The 18,556-nt window shown below is 42.6% G+C and overlaps 1 protein-coding gene and 1 long non-coding RNA gene across 6 annotated transcripts in view; one reads left to right on the forward strand and one right to left on the reverse strand.

The window, feature by feature from the left end:
* Window positions 1-4,076, reverse strand: part of LOC133378834 (E3 SUMO-protein ligase PIAS2-like) — a 26,504-nt gene extending 22,428 nt beyond the window's left edge. For 2 of the 4 annotated variants that reach the window (XM_061613490.1, XM_061613463.1), the window contains exon 1: window positions 3,835-4,076. Coding sequence is in view for 1 of the 4 variants with exons in the window: in XM_061613504.1 (XP_061469488.1) it covers window positions 3,835-3,858 (24 nt within the window). In the remaining 3 variants the exon portion in view is untranslated. Of the gene's footprint in view, window positions 1-2,993; window positions 3,313-3,834 lie in introns of those variants that run through there. The other 2 variants (XM_061613477.1, XM_061613504.1) reach the window with 2 other exon arrangements.
* The window catches only part of LOC133378904 (uncharacterized), a 24,395-nt gene extending 5,839 nt beyond the window's left edge, over window positions 1-18,556 (forward strand). The window contains exons 2-3 of one of the 2 annotated variants that reach the window (XR_009761112.1): window positions 2,351-2,512; window positions 18,473-18,556. This is a non-coding gene — a long non-coding RNA (uncharacterized LOC133378904). Of the gene's footprint in view, window positions 1-2,350; window positions 2,513-17,481; window positions 17,547-18,472 lie in introns of those variants that run through there. The other variant, XR_009761111.1, reaches the window with a different exon arrangement.

The following is an 18,556-nucleotide window of genomic DNA, read 5'->3' on the forward strand; positions in this document are numbered from 1 at the left end:
ATGAAAGTTTAGTATCTAGTGAACTGTGGCAGCAAGATCATTAGAACTGGTGTAGTTCCAAACTGAGGTAATTGCACCCTACAGGAAACTCAGTGTTCCAGTGCAAAGAAAGGCGACATATTTTTATGAAGCAGCATACAATATATGCCTGTACTGTACTTTCACTCTCATGAGAGCAGCTCTCCAGAAGCAATACAAACTTTCTTTTTAAAAAACAGTAAAATAATTGCTTCTAGACCCAATTCTGCATCAGTTAAACAAGATGTTCTGCAAAGATAACATAACTAAATACTGTAGAAGATCAGAGCCATAGCCAAATTTAGGCAATTTTATCAAATACTGTTGATTTTATACTAAAACAATGAACCACAAAGTATTAAGGAACCATGGAATCTGGTATGTATTCATGTTTCTGTGAAGTCCTACCTTGGTCTTAAAATATGTACAAGGTGCACACAGAATACACAAGTTGTTTCAATATGCAAGAAGGATGGCGAGTTGAGAATCTGAGAAGTTCACCCAGCCGTTTTCTCACTCCAAGAAAAATGAGTTAGTGTGGTCACACAATTGTGACTATGTCAAAATTGGCTTAATTTAAGGGTGGAGGGAAAAATCAGGATGCCAGATATTTGTCCGATAGAAGGAATGTCACAGGAAGGCTGCAACCTCAACAAAATACTAATTTTTTACACAAAAAAACCATGCAGAGGAGTGCAAATAAGTAATAATCAGGGGGCAGCACCAGCCATGAAGTGCAGAAAATATCACCTCTTTCCATGCTTCTACTAACAACTTCTATTGTTAAAATAAGTTAGTGCCAACATACTTAAAATAGCCAACAGAAAAGAAATGAATGAATATAGTATTTTGCATATTAAGGTTCTGTGGGATACATATTTCAAGAGGGGGGAATCACTTGATAGGATTCTCAAACAACACGTACAAGGGAATGGCACATATAGGTATAATAGTGTTTTATATATAACCTTTACATTATTTCTAACGTTTCTTAGGTTAACTTAAGCTTAAATTTTCCAACAACTATGCCTCAAATACTAATGTTTCATCAGTTATAAGATAGATAATGAAGTATCAAAGGAGGGGAACCATCAGACGCAAGAATGCAGACTTTCTATTTCTTTCTCTGTTACTCATATACATATACACAGTCAGTTCAAACTATTTTCTATTCAACACAATGCCATTTTTTAAATATATCACAATAAAATCACATTTTGCATATTTCCCCCAATCCAATCTACTCTAGCACAAGAAACAAAACCAGATATAATACTTTATTCAGACTTACATGATGTGGTATAACAAAATCCATAACACATCTTAATTAGAAGTTTAAATTACTAACTCAATACAATCCATGTGTGTCATTTTCTCCCTCCCACTCTCATATATATATAACATAGACATAAGAAGAACCTGCTGGATCATGCCAAAGGTCCACCTGTACAATGGACTTAAAAGCAAGAATCCTCACAGGATGGAAGAACTGAGGGTGAATGGTTCTGAGTCTTGATAATTGATCAATTGCCTGGTTTGGACAAGGTCATACAGCCTATGAAGGAGCAGGTTCATAATTGGGAGTGGGTGGGTGCTCCTAGATCCACCTGTCCCAGGAGGTGCAGGTTACCCCAGTGGCTGGGAGTGTCTTCTACCAGGTTTGATTGGGCTACCACAGATTCTGTAGCTCAACTGCTCATTGAGGCAGAATACTGCCATGGTGTACAAAGCCCTATACAGCTTGGGATCAGGATACCTAGAACATCATCTTACCCTTTATATACCCAACCAATCACTGAGTCCTGTAGGAGAGGGCCTCCTGCAGAAACCATCTCATCAGGAGGCCCATTCTGTAAAATGTCAGAATTGGACCTTTAGCGTGGAGGCACCTAGCCTTTGAAACTCCCTAACATTACATACTAGACAGGCAACTTATTTTCTGTCTTTCTGGTGCCTACTGAATAACCTCCTCTTCCAACAAGCCTTTTAAATGAGTTTTAAACCCAATTTTATTTGTATTGGATTGAAATCGCACATGTACATGTTTTTATTGCTAAACTGCTTCAGAATGTTTTATGGGAAGAGAGTGATAAAAGAAATTTAAAAAATGAAATAAAACAAAGACAAGTTATATACGAAGGCTTTCTGATCTGTTGGGGAAAATATCTTGACATCATGGTCCCAAATATACAAACATACACCAACCTGTACATTTTTACCTAGACACAAATCCCTATGAAGTAATGAAGTGTTCACACAAATGAGTATAGTTAATAACTTAAGACTTGTGAGGGGCCTGGTGCTGTTTGTGACAGCTGTTTTTTTTTTTAAGGAAAACCAAAGACAGCAAGAGCAACTTTGGACAGGGTAGGAAGTACATCACAATGGCAGGATGGTTCAAGAAATAAAGCAGAAAATCAGCAGAGAGAGGATTCTGTGGAGTATTTACAAATGATCTTGGGCTTGACTCAAGTGGCTGCCAAATCTAAAAGAGGTGAGTGGAAATACAGGAAAGGAAAATGCAATACAGATGAGAGGATACCAGAAAAATCAGTCTGACCCTCAAACGTAGGAAGAAAGATCTACACACATAAAAGGTTAGCAGGAGAAAGAAAAGCAGCTTCGCAAGAGCAAAACTGCGGGAGAAGAATGAACAGATCACAGAGGGGTGCAGAAAAAGGTAACAAAAGCCAAGCATTTAACATGAAAAAGAAGAGATGGCAGAGAACTAGAGGAGCTATTCAAAGGAGCAGGAAAGAGGAGATAGAAAGGGTGATGAATTTGGTGATGGGGAAAGCAGACCTCAAAGAAGCACCAACCCTGAAAAGCATCAGACAGAAAATGCTGCTGCAAAGGATGGAAGAGAAACATGAAACTACATCAGCAGCCAGGAGAAAACCGGAAGGGGAGACCACGCGGTTATGAGGATCTGGCTGGAAAACACACACTGGAGGTTTGGGATGGGGGCAGCGTACCATAGGAACCCCGTTCATAGGAGGGCATTTGGACTGGGATCTCTCATCGCAGAGCAAGACAAAACGGCTGACCCTAAGGAAGAATTGGATAACGGGGAGTTCGCTTAAAAACAAAATGCGGTGAAAGAAACCGGGGTCAGAAATACTGCAAGGCTTGATCACTAAGAGAACTGGCGAGAGAAAAGCCAGTAAGGCTACAAACGGGGGGAGAGATTGGGCTCCAGAAAGAAACAGGAGCGAATTGCCCTGCCCTGTTCGGTCCAAGGAGACTTAGGCTACAAGCCAATACCCACTTACCTGGGAGTAAGTCCCACTGAACTCAAGAGACCTTACCTCTGAGTAGACATGTATTGGACTGCAGCCTTACCCTATCCCTAGCCAGACGTGCACGTTGATGATGATATATTATTAGTAACAACAATAATAATAATACATCAGTAGTAGTATAAAATAGATTATTATTACTGTTAGTGGTAGTAGCATGTTAGGGCTACAGCCTGTTCCTCTTAATAAAAGGATTAAGGGGGAAGCTGAGGGGCGGCGGGGGGGGAAGAGAAGGGAGATAAACGTGGGGGGCAGGCTGGGACAACGGCTGCAGGGGATGAGGGGCTGCCACCACCTCTGGGCCCCCCTGCCCATCGCCTTCCGTGGGGAGAAGGGCAGGGCGAGAGGCAGGCGGGAGAAAGAAAGAGGCTCCTCCGCCTGCCCGCAGAAAGGAAGGAGGAGGGAGGGAAGATGCCGCCGACGGAGCTGAGGGCGGGCTGCCTACGAGGGGGCGTCGTCAAAGGAAGGGGTCGACAGAGGGCCGCAGGGAGCGCAGTTAGCAGCGGCTTCGCCTCACCCTCAGCTCCTCGAAGTCCGCCATTTTCTACCCGCCGCCTGGCTCAACCTCAGCCGCCGCCGCCACCATCCTGCACGCTCCGAGCGCCCCCTCCTCCGCCCGCCGCTACGGCCGCGTGACGTACGTGAGAGGCGGGGCTGCGAGAGGCCCCGCCCTCAGCCGCTGCTCCTTGGCGGCGGAGGGGGGAGGTTTTGTGAGGGTTTCGCAAACGCTCCTTTTTCCGCCTGTCCCAGAGAGCTCCTTCCCTGCCTTCTCAAGCAGTGGGGGTGCGGTGCCACCAAGCTTTGGTGTTAACGCTGCGTTTCTATATACCCTACAGTTTAAAGCGCAATTCCCCCAAAGAATTTTGGGAATTGTAGTTTTCCCTTCACAGGCAGGTAGCAGAAGGTGGAGAAGTTCCATACTTTCTGCAAAAACAAGACCAGGAGCAGACTGCGGTACAGATCATGAACTGATCGTATCGAAAATCAGAGTAAAGCTAAAGAAGAACAACAAAGCAATCATAATGCAATCATAATGCCAAAATACAGTTTAAATAACATCCCAGAAGCATATAAAGATCAAATAGGGAACAGGTTTGAGGCTTTAAACTTAGCTGACAGAGAACCAGAAGAACTATGGAATGAAGTCAGAGACATTATCAGAGAAGAATGCAAAAAGACAATACCTCTAGTTAAAACGAGAGAAAGACCCCAATGGATGACTGAAGAAATTCTTCAAAAGGTTAAAGCGAGAAGTAAAGCAAAAGGAGATAGAAACACAGTCAGAACCCTAAATGCAACAATACAGCGACTACTACATAGGGACAAAGAGAAAAAGGTAGCAGAGCAGCTTTTAAACTGACTGAGGGGGGAAACCCGACAGGAGCTGAGAAAGGTCCGGTTCGGAATAAACCTCCCCCCTGGGATAAAAACCAAAGAAATGATGAAATTTTAAAAGGGGTAGGCCTAGAAGTAGGCATTGTCAGAGCAGGGGCACAGGATATAAATTCAGAAGAGCAAAATTACCACAGGCCAAACCACAAGTGCCAAACACACTTGAAGAGAGACACTGCTTACAAGTGCCTGTACGCTAATGCTAGGAGCCTCCGAACCAAGATGGGAGAACTGGAGTGCTTGGTCTTAGAGGACAGCATTGATATAGTGAGCATAATGGAGACCTGGTGGAATGGAGAAAACCAGTGGGATACGGTTATCCCTGGATATAAACTATATCGGAAGGACAGGGAAGGACGTATTGGTGGTGGAGTCGCTCTATACGTGAAAGAAGGCATTGAATCCAGCAAGCTCGAAACCCCCAAAGAGGCAGACTCCTCCACAGAATTGTTGTGGGTGGTGATACCATGCCCCAGGAGGGACTTAATACTGGGAACGATCTATCGTCCCCCTGATCAAAATGCTCAGGGAGACCTGGAGATGAGATATGAAATTGAGGAAGCATCCAAACTAGGAAATGTGGTAGTAATGGGTGACTTCAACTACCCGGACATAGACTGGCTGCATATGTGTTCCAGTCATGACAAAGAAGCAAAGTTTCTAGATATTCTAAATGACTATTCCCTAGACCAGTTGGTCATGGAACCGACCAGAGGGACGGCCACCCTGGACTTAATCCTCAGTGGGGACCGGGACCTGGTGCGAGATGTAAGTGTTGTTGAACCAATTGGGAGCAGTGACCACAGTGCTATTAAATTAAACATACATGTAACTGGCCAATTGCCAAGAAAATCCAACACGGTCACATTTGACTTCAAAAGAGGAAACTTCACAAAAATGAGGGGATTGGTAAAAAGAAAGCTGAAAAACAAAGTCCAGAGGGTCACATCACTCGAAAATGCTTGGAAGTTGTTTAAAAACACTATATTAGAAGCTCAACTGGAGTGCATACCGCAGATCAGAAAAGGTACCGCCAGGGCCAAGAAGATGCCAGCATGGTTAACGAGCAAAGTCAAGGAAGCTCTTAGAGGCAAAAAATCTTCCTTCAGAAAATGGAAGTCTTGTCCGAATGAAGAAAATAAAAAAGAACACAAACTCTGGCAAAAGAAATGCAAGAAGACAATAAGGGATGCTAAAAAAGAATTTGAGGAGCACATTGCTAAGAACATAAAAACCAACAACAAAAAATTCTATAAATACATTCAAAGCAGGAGACCATCTAGGGAGACAATTGGACCCTTGGATGATAAGGGAGTCAAAGGTGTACTAAAGAACGATAAGGAGATTGCAGAGAAGCTAAATGAATTCTTTGCATCTGTCTTCACAGTGGAAGATATAGGGCAGATCCCTGAACCTGAACTAACATTTGCAGGAAGGGATTCTGAGGAACTGAGACAAATAGTGGTAATGAGAGAGGAAGTTCTAAGCTTAATAGACAATATAAAAACTGACAAATCACCGGGCCCGCATGGCATCCACCCGAGAGTTCTCAAAGAACTCAAATGTGAAATTGCTGATCTGCTAACTAAAATATGTAACTTGTCCCTCAGATCCTCCTCCGTGCCTGAGGACTGGAAAGTGGCAAATGTAACGCCAATCTTCAAAAAGGGATGCAGAGGGGATCCCAGAAATTACAGGCCAGTTAGCTTAACTTCTGTCCCTGGAAAACTGGTAGAAAGTATTATTAAAGATAGATTAACTAAGCACATAGAAGAACAAGCCTTGCTGAAGCAGAGCCAGCATGGCTTCTGCAAGGGAAAGTCCTGTCTCAGTAACCTATTAGAATTCTTTGAGAGTGTCAACAAGCATATAGATAGAGGTGATCCAGTGGACATAGTGTACTTAGACTTTCAAAAAGCGTTTGACAAGGTACCTCACCAAAGGCTTCTGAGGAAGCTTAGCAGTCATGGAATAAGAGGAGAGGTCCTCTTGTGGATAAGGAATTGGTTAAGAAGCAGAAAGCAGAGAGTAGGAATAAACGGACAGTTCTCCCAATGGAGGGCTGTAGAAAGTGGAGTCCCTCAAGGATCGGTATTGGGACCTGTACTTTTCAACTTGTTCATTAATGACCTAGAATTAGGAGTGAGCAGTGAAGTGGCCAAGTTTGCTGATGACACTAAATTGTTCAGGGTTGTTAAAACAAAAAGGGATTGCGAAGAGCTCCAAAAAGACCTCTCCAAACTGAGCGAATGGGCGGAAAAATGGCAAATGCAATTCAATATAAACAAGTGTAAAATTATGCATATTGGAGCAAAAAATCTTAATTTCACATACACGCTCATGGGGTCTGAACTGGCAGTGACCGACCAGGAGAGAGACCTCGGGGTTGTAGTGGACAGCACGATGAAAATGTCGACCCAGTGTGCGGCAGCTGTGAAAAAGGCAAATTCCATGCTAGGGATAATTAGGAAAGGTATTGAAAATAAAACAGCCGATATCATAATGCCGTTGTATAAATCTATGGTGCGATGGCATTTGGAATACTGTGTACAGTTCTGGTTGCCTCATCTCAAAAAGGATATTATAGAGTTGGAAAAGGTTCAGAAGAGGGCAACCAGAATGATCAAGGGGATGGAGCGACTCCCTTACGAGGAAAGGTTGCAGCATTTGAGGCTTTTTAGTTTAGAGAAAAGGCGGGTCAGAGGAGACATGATAGAAGTGTATAAAATTATGCATGGCATTGAGAAAGTGGATAGAGAAAAGTTCTTCTCCCTCTCCCATAATACTAGAACTCGTGGACATTCAAAGAAGCTGAATGTTGGAAGATTCAGGACAGACAAAAGGAAGTACTTCTTTACTCAGCGCATAGTTAAACTATGGAATTTGCTCCCACAAGATGCAGTAATGGCCACCAGCTTGGATGGCTTTAAAAGAAGATTAGACAACTTCATGGAGGACAGGGCTATCAATGGCTACTAGCCACGATGGCTGTGCTCTGCCACCCTAGTCAGAGGCAGCATGCTTCTGAAAACCAGTTGCCGGAAGCCTCAGGAGGGGAGAGTGTTCTTGCACTCGGGTCCTGCTTGCGGGCTTCCCCCAGGCACCTGGTTGGCCACTGTGAGAACAGGATGCTGGACTAGATGGGCCACTGGCCTGATCCAGCAGGCTCTTCTTATGTTCTTATGTTCTTAACTATTACAATAGTTACTGCGTAGAAATAGAAGAGGACAACAAAAAGGGTAGAACAAGAGCCCTGTTCCAAAAGATTAGAGAAATGAAAGGGAAATTTAAACCAAGAGTAGGGATGTTGAATAATCAACAGGGGAACACACTAAATAACCGAGATGAAATAAAAGGAAGATGGAAGCAATACACTGAAGAACTCTATAAAAGAGGTGCCAGGATGACAGATTCATTCACGGAGGAACCATATGATGAAGAACCAGATATTTTAGAATGTGAGGTGAAAGCTGCTCTTAAAATACTTGGAAGAATCAAATCACCAGGAATAGATGGCATACCAATAGAGTAGCTACAAGGTACTGAGACTGAATCAGTCCAAAGTTTGACTAAAATCTGTCAAGAAATATGGAAAACTAAACAATGGCCCACAGACTGGAAGCGTTCCATATACATCCCAATTCCAAAGAAAGGGGATCCCAGGGAATGCAGTAATTATCGAACAATTGCCTTAATATCCCATGCAAGTAAAGTAATGCTCAAGATTCTACAACAAAGGCTCTTTCCATATATGGAGCGAGAAATGCTAGACATCCAAGCTGGATTTAGAAAGGGAAGAGGTACCAGAGATCATATTGCAAACATACATTGGATAATGGAACGGACCAAGGAATTTCAGAAGAAAATCACCCTGTGTTTTATAGATTACAGCAAAGCCTTTGACTGTGTAGATCATGAAAAACTATGGAATGCTTTAAAAGAAATGGGGGTGCTATAGCATCTGATTTTCCTGATGCGCAACCTATACTCTGCACAAGAGGCTACCATAAGGACAGAATATGGAGAAACCGATTGGTTCCCCATCAGAAAGAGTGTGAGATAGGGCTGTATTCTATCACTCTATTTATTTAATCTATACGCAGAACATATCATACGGAAAGCAGGATTGGACCAAGAAGAAGGAGTGTGAAAATTGGAGGGAGAAATATCAATAATTTGATATGCAGATGATACCATACTACTAGCAGAAACCAGTAATGATTTGAAACGAATGCTGATGAAAGTTAAAGAGGAAAGCACAAAAGCAGGACTACAGTTGAACATCAAAAAGACTAAAGCAGGACTACAGTTGAACATCAAAAAGACTAAAGTAATGACAACAGAAGATTTATGCAACTTTACAGTTGACAATGAGGACATTGAACTTGTCAAGGATTATCAATACCTTGGCACAATCATTAACCAAAATGGAGGCAATAGTCAAGAAATCAGAAGAAGGCTAGGACTGGGGAGGGCAGCTGTGAGAGAACTAGAAAAGATCCTCAAATACAAAGATGTATCACTGAACACTAAAGTCAGGTTCATTCAGACCATGGCATTTCTGATCTCTATGTATGGATGTGAAAGTTGGACAGTGAAAAAAGCTGATAAGAGAAAAATCCACTCATTTGAAATGTGGTGTTGGAGAAGAGCTTTGCGGATACCATGGACTGCGAAAAAGACAAATAATTGGGTGTTAGAACAAATTAACCAGAATTATCACTAGAAGCTAAGATGATGAAACTGAGGTTATCATACTTTGGACACATAATGAGAAGACATGATTCATTAGAAAAGATAATAATACTTGGAAAAACAGAAGGAAGTAGAAAAAGAGGAAGGCCAAACAAGAGATGGATTGATTCCATAAAGGAAGCCACAGACCTGAACTTACAAGATCTGAACAGGGTGGTTCATGACAGATGCTCTTGGAGGTCTCTGATTCATAGGGTCACCATAAGTCGTCGTCGACCTGGAGGCACATAACAAGAACAACAACTTCACAGGGCTACAATTCCCAGCATCTTAACAAACTACAACTCCCAGGGTTCAGTGTGGGGAAAACGTGCTTTAAACAGTCGTCCGTGTTCTCCCTCCACAATGCCTGTGGTTGAAAAAGAGGGATTATACAGCCACGAGAATGGCTGTATACTATAGTCAGCGGGGATTTTTCACATTCCGCAATGTTAAATGGAAAATATCCCCCCATGCCATTCTGAGGCTTCCCATAAGCTCATTTCAAAACAAAACCTTACATAACTTATAGTCCTGAACTCAGAAACGCTTGCTTAACAACCCTGTCAATTTTCATGGCGATACACAAAACAGTCAGAGAGAATAGACAGTTCAAAGTGTAAAAAGAGAGAAAAAAACTCAGAGCCCTTTTGGACTTTTTTCTGCGAGTTCTCATAATCTGTTGAAATTCATTAAAAATCAGCCATGTTCACAGAGTACCTGTAATCCTAATACTGACCTTGCCCCATACTCTGACCTTCGTCTACTGCAGTTTAAAAGTTTAAAAAATGCCTGGTTGATTTTTAATTAATTTAAGAAATTTTGGCTGGAAGCCTATTATAACGCGGGGCATGCTCAGTAAGGACCAACTGTCAGCGTTCTAAAAGCCACACAGCTGCTGGGCTTGGCTAATCAGAGGGCCACACCCACACCAGACTTGATTTCACTTGAGACAGTCATGGCTTCCCTGAAAGAATCCTGGGAAGTTTAGTTTGTGAAGGGTGCTGAGAGGAGACTCCTATTCCCCTGAGAGAATGGTTAACAGTCAGCCACTCTGATTGAAGGTCTGTGAGAGGAACAGGGCGTCTCCTAGCAACTCTCAGCATAGGAGTATATCCGATTCAACTCAATAATCATACAAATGATCTGACCTGCCTTTTCCCTCCTTCCCCTTTCCTCTCCCTTTCTCCTCCCCTCTTCCTTCTTCCTCCTTCCCTGCCCACTCGAGCCCTCCGTCCCTCCCCCCCAGTCAGTTTTACCTATCCTAAGCATGATTGCATGGGAGTAAGTCCCACTGAACTCAATAAACATGCAAACGACCACAGCTGTCCTTCTTCTCCCGTCCCCCTCCTGCCTGCTCCCATCCCAGTCCTCCCCTCTGCCTTTCCACCCCTCCCTCCTCCCCCTCCTCCCTTCCCCATCCCATGGTCAGTTTCACCTATCCTAAGCATGATTGCCTGGTGTGTGTGTGTAAATCCCACTCAACTCAATAAGTATTTAAATGATCAATCCATAAACTTGCACAGGATCCCATTTCTTACCTCCCGGATTAAAAAGCAGGGAAATTCACTAATAGGCAAAAAACCTTGCGCTTTAAGAATGTACCTATAGCCCACAGATATTTCTACCAAACTTTAAAAAGCAGGGAAATTGGGCAGCTATAGTGAATGCACCAGGGGAGCAGGAGAGCTGAACTCCTCTCTGAGATATTGTACTGCCCTACAAAGTTGTCAAAATGCAAACACCATTTGGGTTGGTCTTTCACAGTCCAATCCACTTCCTGTGTAGCTTGGAAGAATTTGGTAACATGTGCCTCTGAGCATATGGTGAGTGGTGGCAACACCTGTAATTAGCCCAAATAATAGAAAGAAGATATGTCCTGTGCTGATCTTGTTTTAGCCGGGAGGAAGCAACATTATTAAGACAGTTGATATAGTTCAGATGGTCACTTTAAATATTTCTGATTTACTTTGCAATTTTAGTGAAGTTTTCTATAGGAAATCATTTTCTTTTGCTTTTGTTTCTATGAATATGTGAAGTACAGCAACACTTTGCAAAATTTATACTAAAAAAACTCCAAACATAATTGTGGAATAATGGCACTGACTTCTGCAAAATAGTCTCCAGTGGACCTCAGAAGTGTCTCAATTTGCACAAGATAAAACAGTGGGAGGTGAAATATATTCTAGCAAAATTCTAAGTGTGCTCTATGTTTTTAATTGATCGTGAACACCTTGCCTTAAATAAAGTGGTGTAAACATAGCAGGCTGAAAACACGAGTCCTCTTTTTTCCAACAACTGGAGTCATTGCTAAAGTAGCAGCATATTGCTATCAGTCTGATTTTACATTAAACTGCAGTTTCAGGCCAACTGTTAATGAACCCGAAATAGAAATAGACCATAACCTCCAGTTTGAAACAAAAAAGGCTATCTTCACTATCATATGACATTGACCAATAAAAAGGCTCTGAAATTAATAAAAATAAATTTGACACAGATTTCTAGGATGAATAATGAGGGAAATAACATTTTCTAGTTTAAATTCTCTGTAGAAACATTAGTAACACAGGAAAGAAGCAAAGTAAGAAGAACACCAACAAACATACAAAAATATAATTCTCCATCTTTGGAGATGGCAGGTGTTGCCGCCACTCACCATATGCTCAGAGGCACATAGTAGTAGTTTATTGCGGTCAAGGACCCGGAAATTAAAACAGAATAAAAGAAATCAACATATAATACAGAACAAAAACAAGATTCATGATACAAACATTAGGAGGAGGCACGTATTGATTGGGCAGCAAATACGAATTTTGAAACTTGTATGGTAGTATCTCTGTCAGAGTCTGTGAGGAGCAGAGCAATCATATCTTCGGGGGGAAAGTTTTTAAATTTCTGGTTCGACAAGATAGGATTAAGGAATTTAGTTCTGATTTGTGAATACAGCGGGCAATCCAAAATGGAATGGGAAAGGGTTTCGATCTGTTCATGACCGCAAGGGCATACACGCTGCTCATAAGGGGTTCGTCAGAATCTCCCTTCCATTATCGCTGAGTTTAAGGCGTTGAATCTGGCTTTTGTGAAGGCTAAACGTAATTTGGGTAAAGTAAGAAAATATAAATAAGGGGCGAGTTTACCAAATGCAAAAGATAAATTTAGGGCCAATGGGGAGCATGTTTTGGATGCATTAGAAATTGAGTTTTGGTAATCAATATCTATAAGCCGAGAGCAGATCTGTGGGAGTACATCGTTTTGAGATTGGGAGGCCAAATTGTCTTTGGAGAGGCCAATTTTCAGCAGTTTGGCTTCTATATTTGTGATCCAGGAAGAGGGATAGGTGTCATTCCAGAATGGGGCTAGAAGGCCTTGGGGAAAGTTAAATGAAATTTTTGCCCAAAAGTTGAAAGTCATGATCCATGCTCGGCAGTCCAAAGAGGTCAGCCCGCATTCAAGTCTTAATGCTGCTGAGGGAACACATCGGGGCACAGCTAGAAGGCTGCGGAGGAAACTGGAAAGTGTGGTTTCAACGGAAGGACCTAGAGAGTGAATCCAAATGGGGGCACCGTATAAAAGTTGGGGAACGATCTTATATGTGAATAGTTTGATAAGGGCTGGGACAAAGCGGCCGCCTTTATAATGAAAAAAGCGGAGTAAATTCTTTGTGGAGCACCTTGCTTTTGTTACTGCTGCTCGGATGTGGGTAGACCAACTCAGAGAGGCGCGGAAAATTATGCCTAGATATCTGTAGTAGGCAACTTGTGCAATTTGATGTCCATTTATCGACCAAACAGGGAGGGATTTGCTGTTGGAAAAGACTAGGATTTTAGTCTTTTCGAAATTAATGACTAGTTGGTTGTCATTGCAATAGGACATGAATGCCTTTATCATACGGGTAAGGCCGATCTTCGTAAAAGAAAGGAGCACAGCGTCATCTGCATATAATAGTAACGGGCAGGATGTAGAGGCAATTTTAGGAATATGAAAATCATTGGAGAGACACTGTACTGCCAGATCATTTAGATATAAATTGAAAAGGAGAGGCACTAAAATGCAGCCTTGTCTCACCCCTGTGAATGTATGTATGGGGTTTGACAGGCCACTGTCTTTACCACAGCAAACTCGGAGGGATGTGTTCTGATGTAATTTGTAAATCAGGAAAAGGAGTCTTTTATCGATAGTGGTATTAATTAATTTGTGCCAAAGTTTGTCCCGTGGTATGGAGTCAAATGTAGCCTTTAAATCTATAAAGGCAGCATGAAGACCAGGACTGTTATGTTTGTTATATTTTTCAGCAAGGTGTTGCAAGATTATACAATGATTCAAAGTGGAGCAACCTTTCCGAAATCCAGCTTGCTCTAAGCCCAGAATGTTTTGGTCATCAAGCCATGACTGAAGTTTTGTTTTCAAATGGAGGCATATAGCTTTCCAATAATGGAAAGCAGACTAATCGGGTGGTAATTTGAGGGGTCTTGCCTGTCTCCTTTTTTGTAGATGGGTATAATGGTAGCTTCATGCCACGATATTGGAAAAAGACCCGATTTATTAAAGTTGGTAAAAAGCTTTGCTAATAGGGGGGCCCACCAATCCTGGTTATCTTGGAGAAGTTCAGCAGGGATGTTATCTGGGCCTGGTGCTTTACCCTTCTTAAGGTCCGCAATCAAAATCCTTATTTTGGTTTGATTGACAGGCGGCCAATCCGGAAGCTGGGAAAGTTCAAAGGACAAAGAATTTATTGGATTGGTTGGGTGTTTAATCCGATACAAGGAGGAAAAATAACTTTCCCATGTCTGAGGAGAGATAGCGTGCACGGCTATGGGGTGAGATCTAAAGGCCTTCGTAATAATAAACCAGAATGTCTCCGAGTTATTCTGTCTTGATGCAACAATGAGATTGTTCCATTCCTCTTGGAGTGCTTGTTGTTTTTTACGGGCAAGTGTTGACTTGTACAGTCTCTTGGTTAAATAGTACTCCGGGGGGAGGGAAGTAAGATGTTGACGACGGTAATTTAGATAGATGGATCTTAGGCGTAGTTTTAAGGCTTGACACTCCTTGTCAAACCATCTAGGGCAATCAAAATTCTTAGAATTGTTGGTTGATGGTCGTAGGGATAAAAGAGAGCGTAACGCTGAAGACAGAGAGTCGTAAACAGTGAGGATTTCATCGGAGGAATTTGAATTCATCAACAGAGAACGAGTAGCTATAGTACTCGGGGCGGTCAAAAATTTCCCTATGTTTGTAGCTAATGAAAGACTCCAGATAGGTCTTTTACTGTAAGAAGTAAAATTTTCAATGAGATTATATTTGTGGGCCAGGCGAATCTCTCTAGGGATAATGCATATAACATTCAGGGGGAGATGATCACTACTTAGTTTTGTTCCGATATAGAATCGATCAATTATACTTAGCAATTTTGGGGAAATTAAGACACAGTCGATTGTACTGCAGCCGTGGTTGGAGATGTATGTAAATTCAGCACAGTCATCAGTGTTTTTAAGGCCATTTAAAATGGTCATGTGATGAGAGGCTACGAAGCGGGCTAGATTAATTCCGCTGTAGTTAGTGACCGTGTCTTTCAAATTCTTTTCATAGTAAAAGGCTGTATGGTTGCATTCTTCGCCTCTCCAAAGGGACGAAGAGAGTAGTTCATTATTGCTTCCTCCTGGCTAAAACAAGATCAGCACAGGACATATCTTCTTTCTATTATTTGGGCTAATTACAGGTGTTGCCACCACTCACCATATGCTCAGAGGCACGTTACCAAATTCTTCCAAGCTACACAGCAAGTGGATTGGACTGTGAAAGACCAACCCAAATGGTGTTTGCATTTTGACAACTTTGTAGGGCAGTACAATATCTCAGAGAGGAGTTCAGCTCTCCTGCTCCCCTGGTGCATTCACTATAGCTGCCCAAGTACTGTGTGGCACCCGTAACATGGAAAGCACACCTTGAACTTGGCCTGGTAGCAAATGGGCAACTAGTGCAGATTTCAGAGCATAGGTATTATGTGCTGATTGGGTCTAACCCATGTCAGCAATTGTGCCATAGCATTCTGCACTAACTGCAGCCTCCGGGTCAGCTTGTGCTGCATGGGGATTTCTGTGACCTTGGCTGACTGGCTGCCAGGATTCTTTTAGTTTTGGTTGTTGGTTAGGAACCCTGACTGGTTGTGGGATGCTGTTGTTGTTGTTGTTTGCCTCACTCATAGGAATCTTGTTGTGGTTGGTATGGCATTGCATTTACAAAATCATCATGGTTTTTTGTTTTTCTGTTTGCATTTTATTTACCTCTGACCTCACTCCCTACCTCCACAGAAGCAACAACAGTTCAGCTCAACCCCCTTAACCCCACTGATGATGCACCTTGTTGGTTGCATGATGGTTTGTTTCTTGCACAATAGCGGTAAAAGAGAATTCACATACAGGGAAGTATGACTCCAACTGCGGTTGTTCCCAAGTTACTGCCTGTGAAGGTAGACCAAACCATGTGTGTTTTCGCTCTGTCAATTACTCCTTGGAATTGGGTTAGCTATCAAAGCCCACAGGGTAGGCAGGAAAGGGTAGAGAATCTTCTGTTACTCATTTCCCAAACCTCTCTCTGCAGTGAAGGGTCAAGTCTATAAAGACATTTGGGGCAAACACATTAAAAGGCAGGGGCAGGACATTCAAGGCAGGGGGTTGCCAACCTGCTTTGATATGGATATCTTTGCAGAGGTTCCCTAGTCAAGCCTTACCAACAGCACAATCCTAACCATATCTACTCAGCAAAGAGACCTATTGAGTTATATGGAGCTTAGCCCCTTACTAAGTGTGTTTAGAATTGCAGCTTTCAAGGGCATCCATCTTTACTCTTGAGTGCTTTCATTTAACATCTCCACAACACAAGGCTCCTTTCTTCCTACAATGGCCTCCTGGTGACTGGCTTCACCTGCGGGCACTTAAACCCTTCTTGCCAGAAGCAAGTAGGCTAGATTAAATGTTCCCTATCCAGGCTCTCTAAGCAGGTGAGAAGGTATTCTCCCATCACTTCATCTGGACCTGAGAATACCCTCTTTTAGCTAAGATTTCTATCTTAATTTCCAATTGGACATTTTTTTTTAATTTGAATGGTATGCTCCAAGCAACTGTGGTTAATGCTTAATGTGTCATGGTTAATGACATCACTAGGGCCCACCCCCACAACATCACTAGGGCCCAGGGTTTGGGATGCTTCTGACCTGGCAACCCTAATGAGGCTATTATGAGGCCTCCCCAGATGTTCCCATTGTCTGATGACCTGTCATGTCACAAAAGCACATGGCAGCTGAGAGGATATAAAGGTGGTCCTTGGGGAAAGCCAGTGGGCACAGGGAAAGGCATTTTCCTCTTCCCCAGCTGAAGACAGCAGGCAACAGCTGTGACATTCAGCATTGTCCAGTCTTCCTCCACTTCCAGGAGATGAATTGGTGAATGGATGGGACGATGCGATCATCTGGCCATGGGATGCTATGGAGCAATAATGAGGCAAGTTTACTTGCTGAGTGGGATCGCAGCTTTAAGGTGGCTGAGATCCACAATCTGAAGCTGGCTGATGTCTAGCAATGGATCTAGCAGAAGCTGGCAGCTGTTGGTGGGTGGAAGCCAGTGGATTTCTCATTCGGAAACTGGGGAGGACGCCGCATGGCTGAGGCCAGAGGATGTTTGTGAAGGAAGCTGGTTGAAATTCACCTTTGGAAGTCCGTCGACAGAAGCTGGTGGATATTTGTGGGTTGAAGCTGGGGCACAAATGTGAATGGATGGGGGGGGTGAGAGGGGTGGATGTGTCCGCTGGCATTCCTCACGGATGTCGGCTGGCCACGTGTTTGTGTGTGAGTGGGGTTTCAGATGTGGTCGAGGGGGTGGTGGGTGTAAGTGTGTGAATGTGACGTGTGAAAGAAAACCGGTGGATATTCATGAGTAGATGAAACCAGTGGAAGCTGGCATGCTGATGAAGTTGCCAGGCAGACGCTGGTGGAGGATAGTAGCCATCCCCCTCATTTTCTCTGTGTTGTTTTTCCTTCTAGGGGAGGGGTTCTCAAGACCAACCGTGAAAGCAATGAAGAGAACTGCAGGTCTTAAAGAAGCCAGCTTATTTTTCTAAATAAAACTTTTCCTGTATTCATCTACCTGTGGTGTCCATTGTTTTCTTCAAAAACAAATAATAGGAGATGAAATCCCTGTTATGGTGTGCCCTTTGCTGGTGTCAGAGTATACATGAGGGGCGGGCTATTTTAATAATAAACACATCAATCACTGCTGAGGTGTCCCCACAATTGTCGGGCTGAGGGAGGTTGTGCTATTGCCATTGGTTACGTACTGCCTGTGATGTCACAACAGGAGATGGTGGCTGAGGGGAAGGAGGCAGCAGGAGGAAAGGTGCAGATCACCCAGAGTTCCACTGCAAAAGGAAATTAATTCACGCTCAGTTCACCTGGAAATGATAGGAACTGCTTCCAAGTGTAATTCAGATGTTTTTGAATAAATTCAGTGAATTAGTTAAGCTATATTAGTTCATTCCAAGCACTGAGGTGATAAAAAAAATAAAAATAATTTATTCATCCCATTCAGTAACTATAAATACATCCTGCAGCCATGTCTTTACTATTTTTGTTAAAGAGAACTGATTGTCCTATTATGTAAAGAAAGTACTGTATTAAATGACTCAAGATTTTTTATCACTGCATTTCTAGATTATTTAAATTCTGAAGTAATACAGGGTTGGATCCATAACAGATCCCTCCATTACAAAGGATGAACTACTGTTGTTGCAGGCATAGGAAAAATGCATAAAATGCAAAAAAACCCACCCAGGTTAAGTCTCTCTGCATCAAGGGGCAGGGTTCTTTTTAATGTAATTTTTATTAATTTTGTTTTGTTTGAAAGGCTACAAATTACAATAAAATAAGGTGAATAAAAATGAAAAGAATCCCCAAACTTACAACAAAGATGCTTAAAAATACATGAAGATACAAAGCAAAGGCTGGTGTTTAGTATGATTATTCTGTCTCTTTACAGATCCCTTAGCAGGTTTTCGTGAAACATGGGTTGAAATCCCTACTCTTTGCAGGACAGGAAAGGGGAACTCCAGGTTCTCTTCAG

Source organism: Rhineura floridana, chromosome 1, assembly GCF_030035675.1.
Source record: "Rhineura floridana isolate rRhiFlo1 chromosome 1, rRhiFlo1.hap2, whole genome shotgun sequence".
NCBI lineage: Eukaryota > Metazoa > Chordata > Lepidosauria > Squamata > Rhineuridae > Rhineura > Rhineura floridana.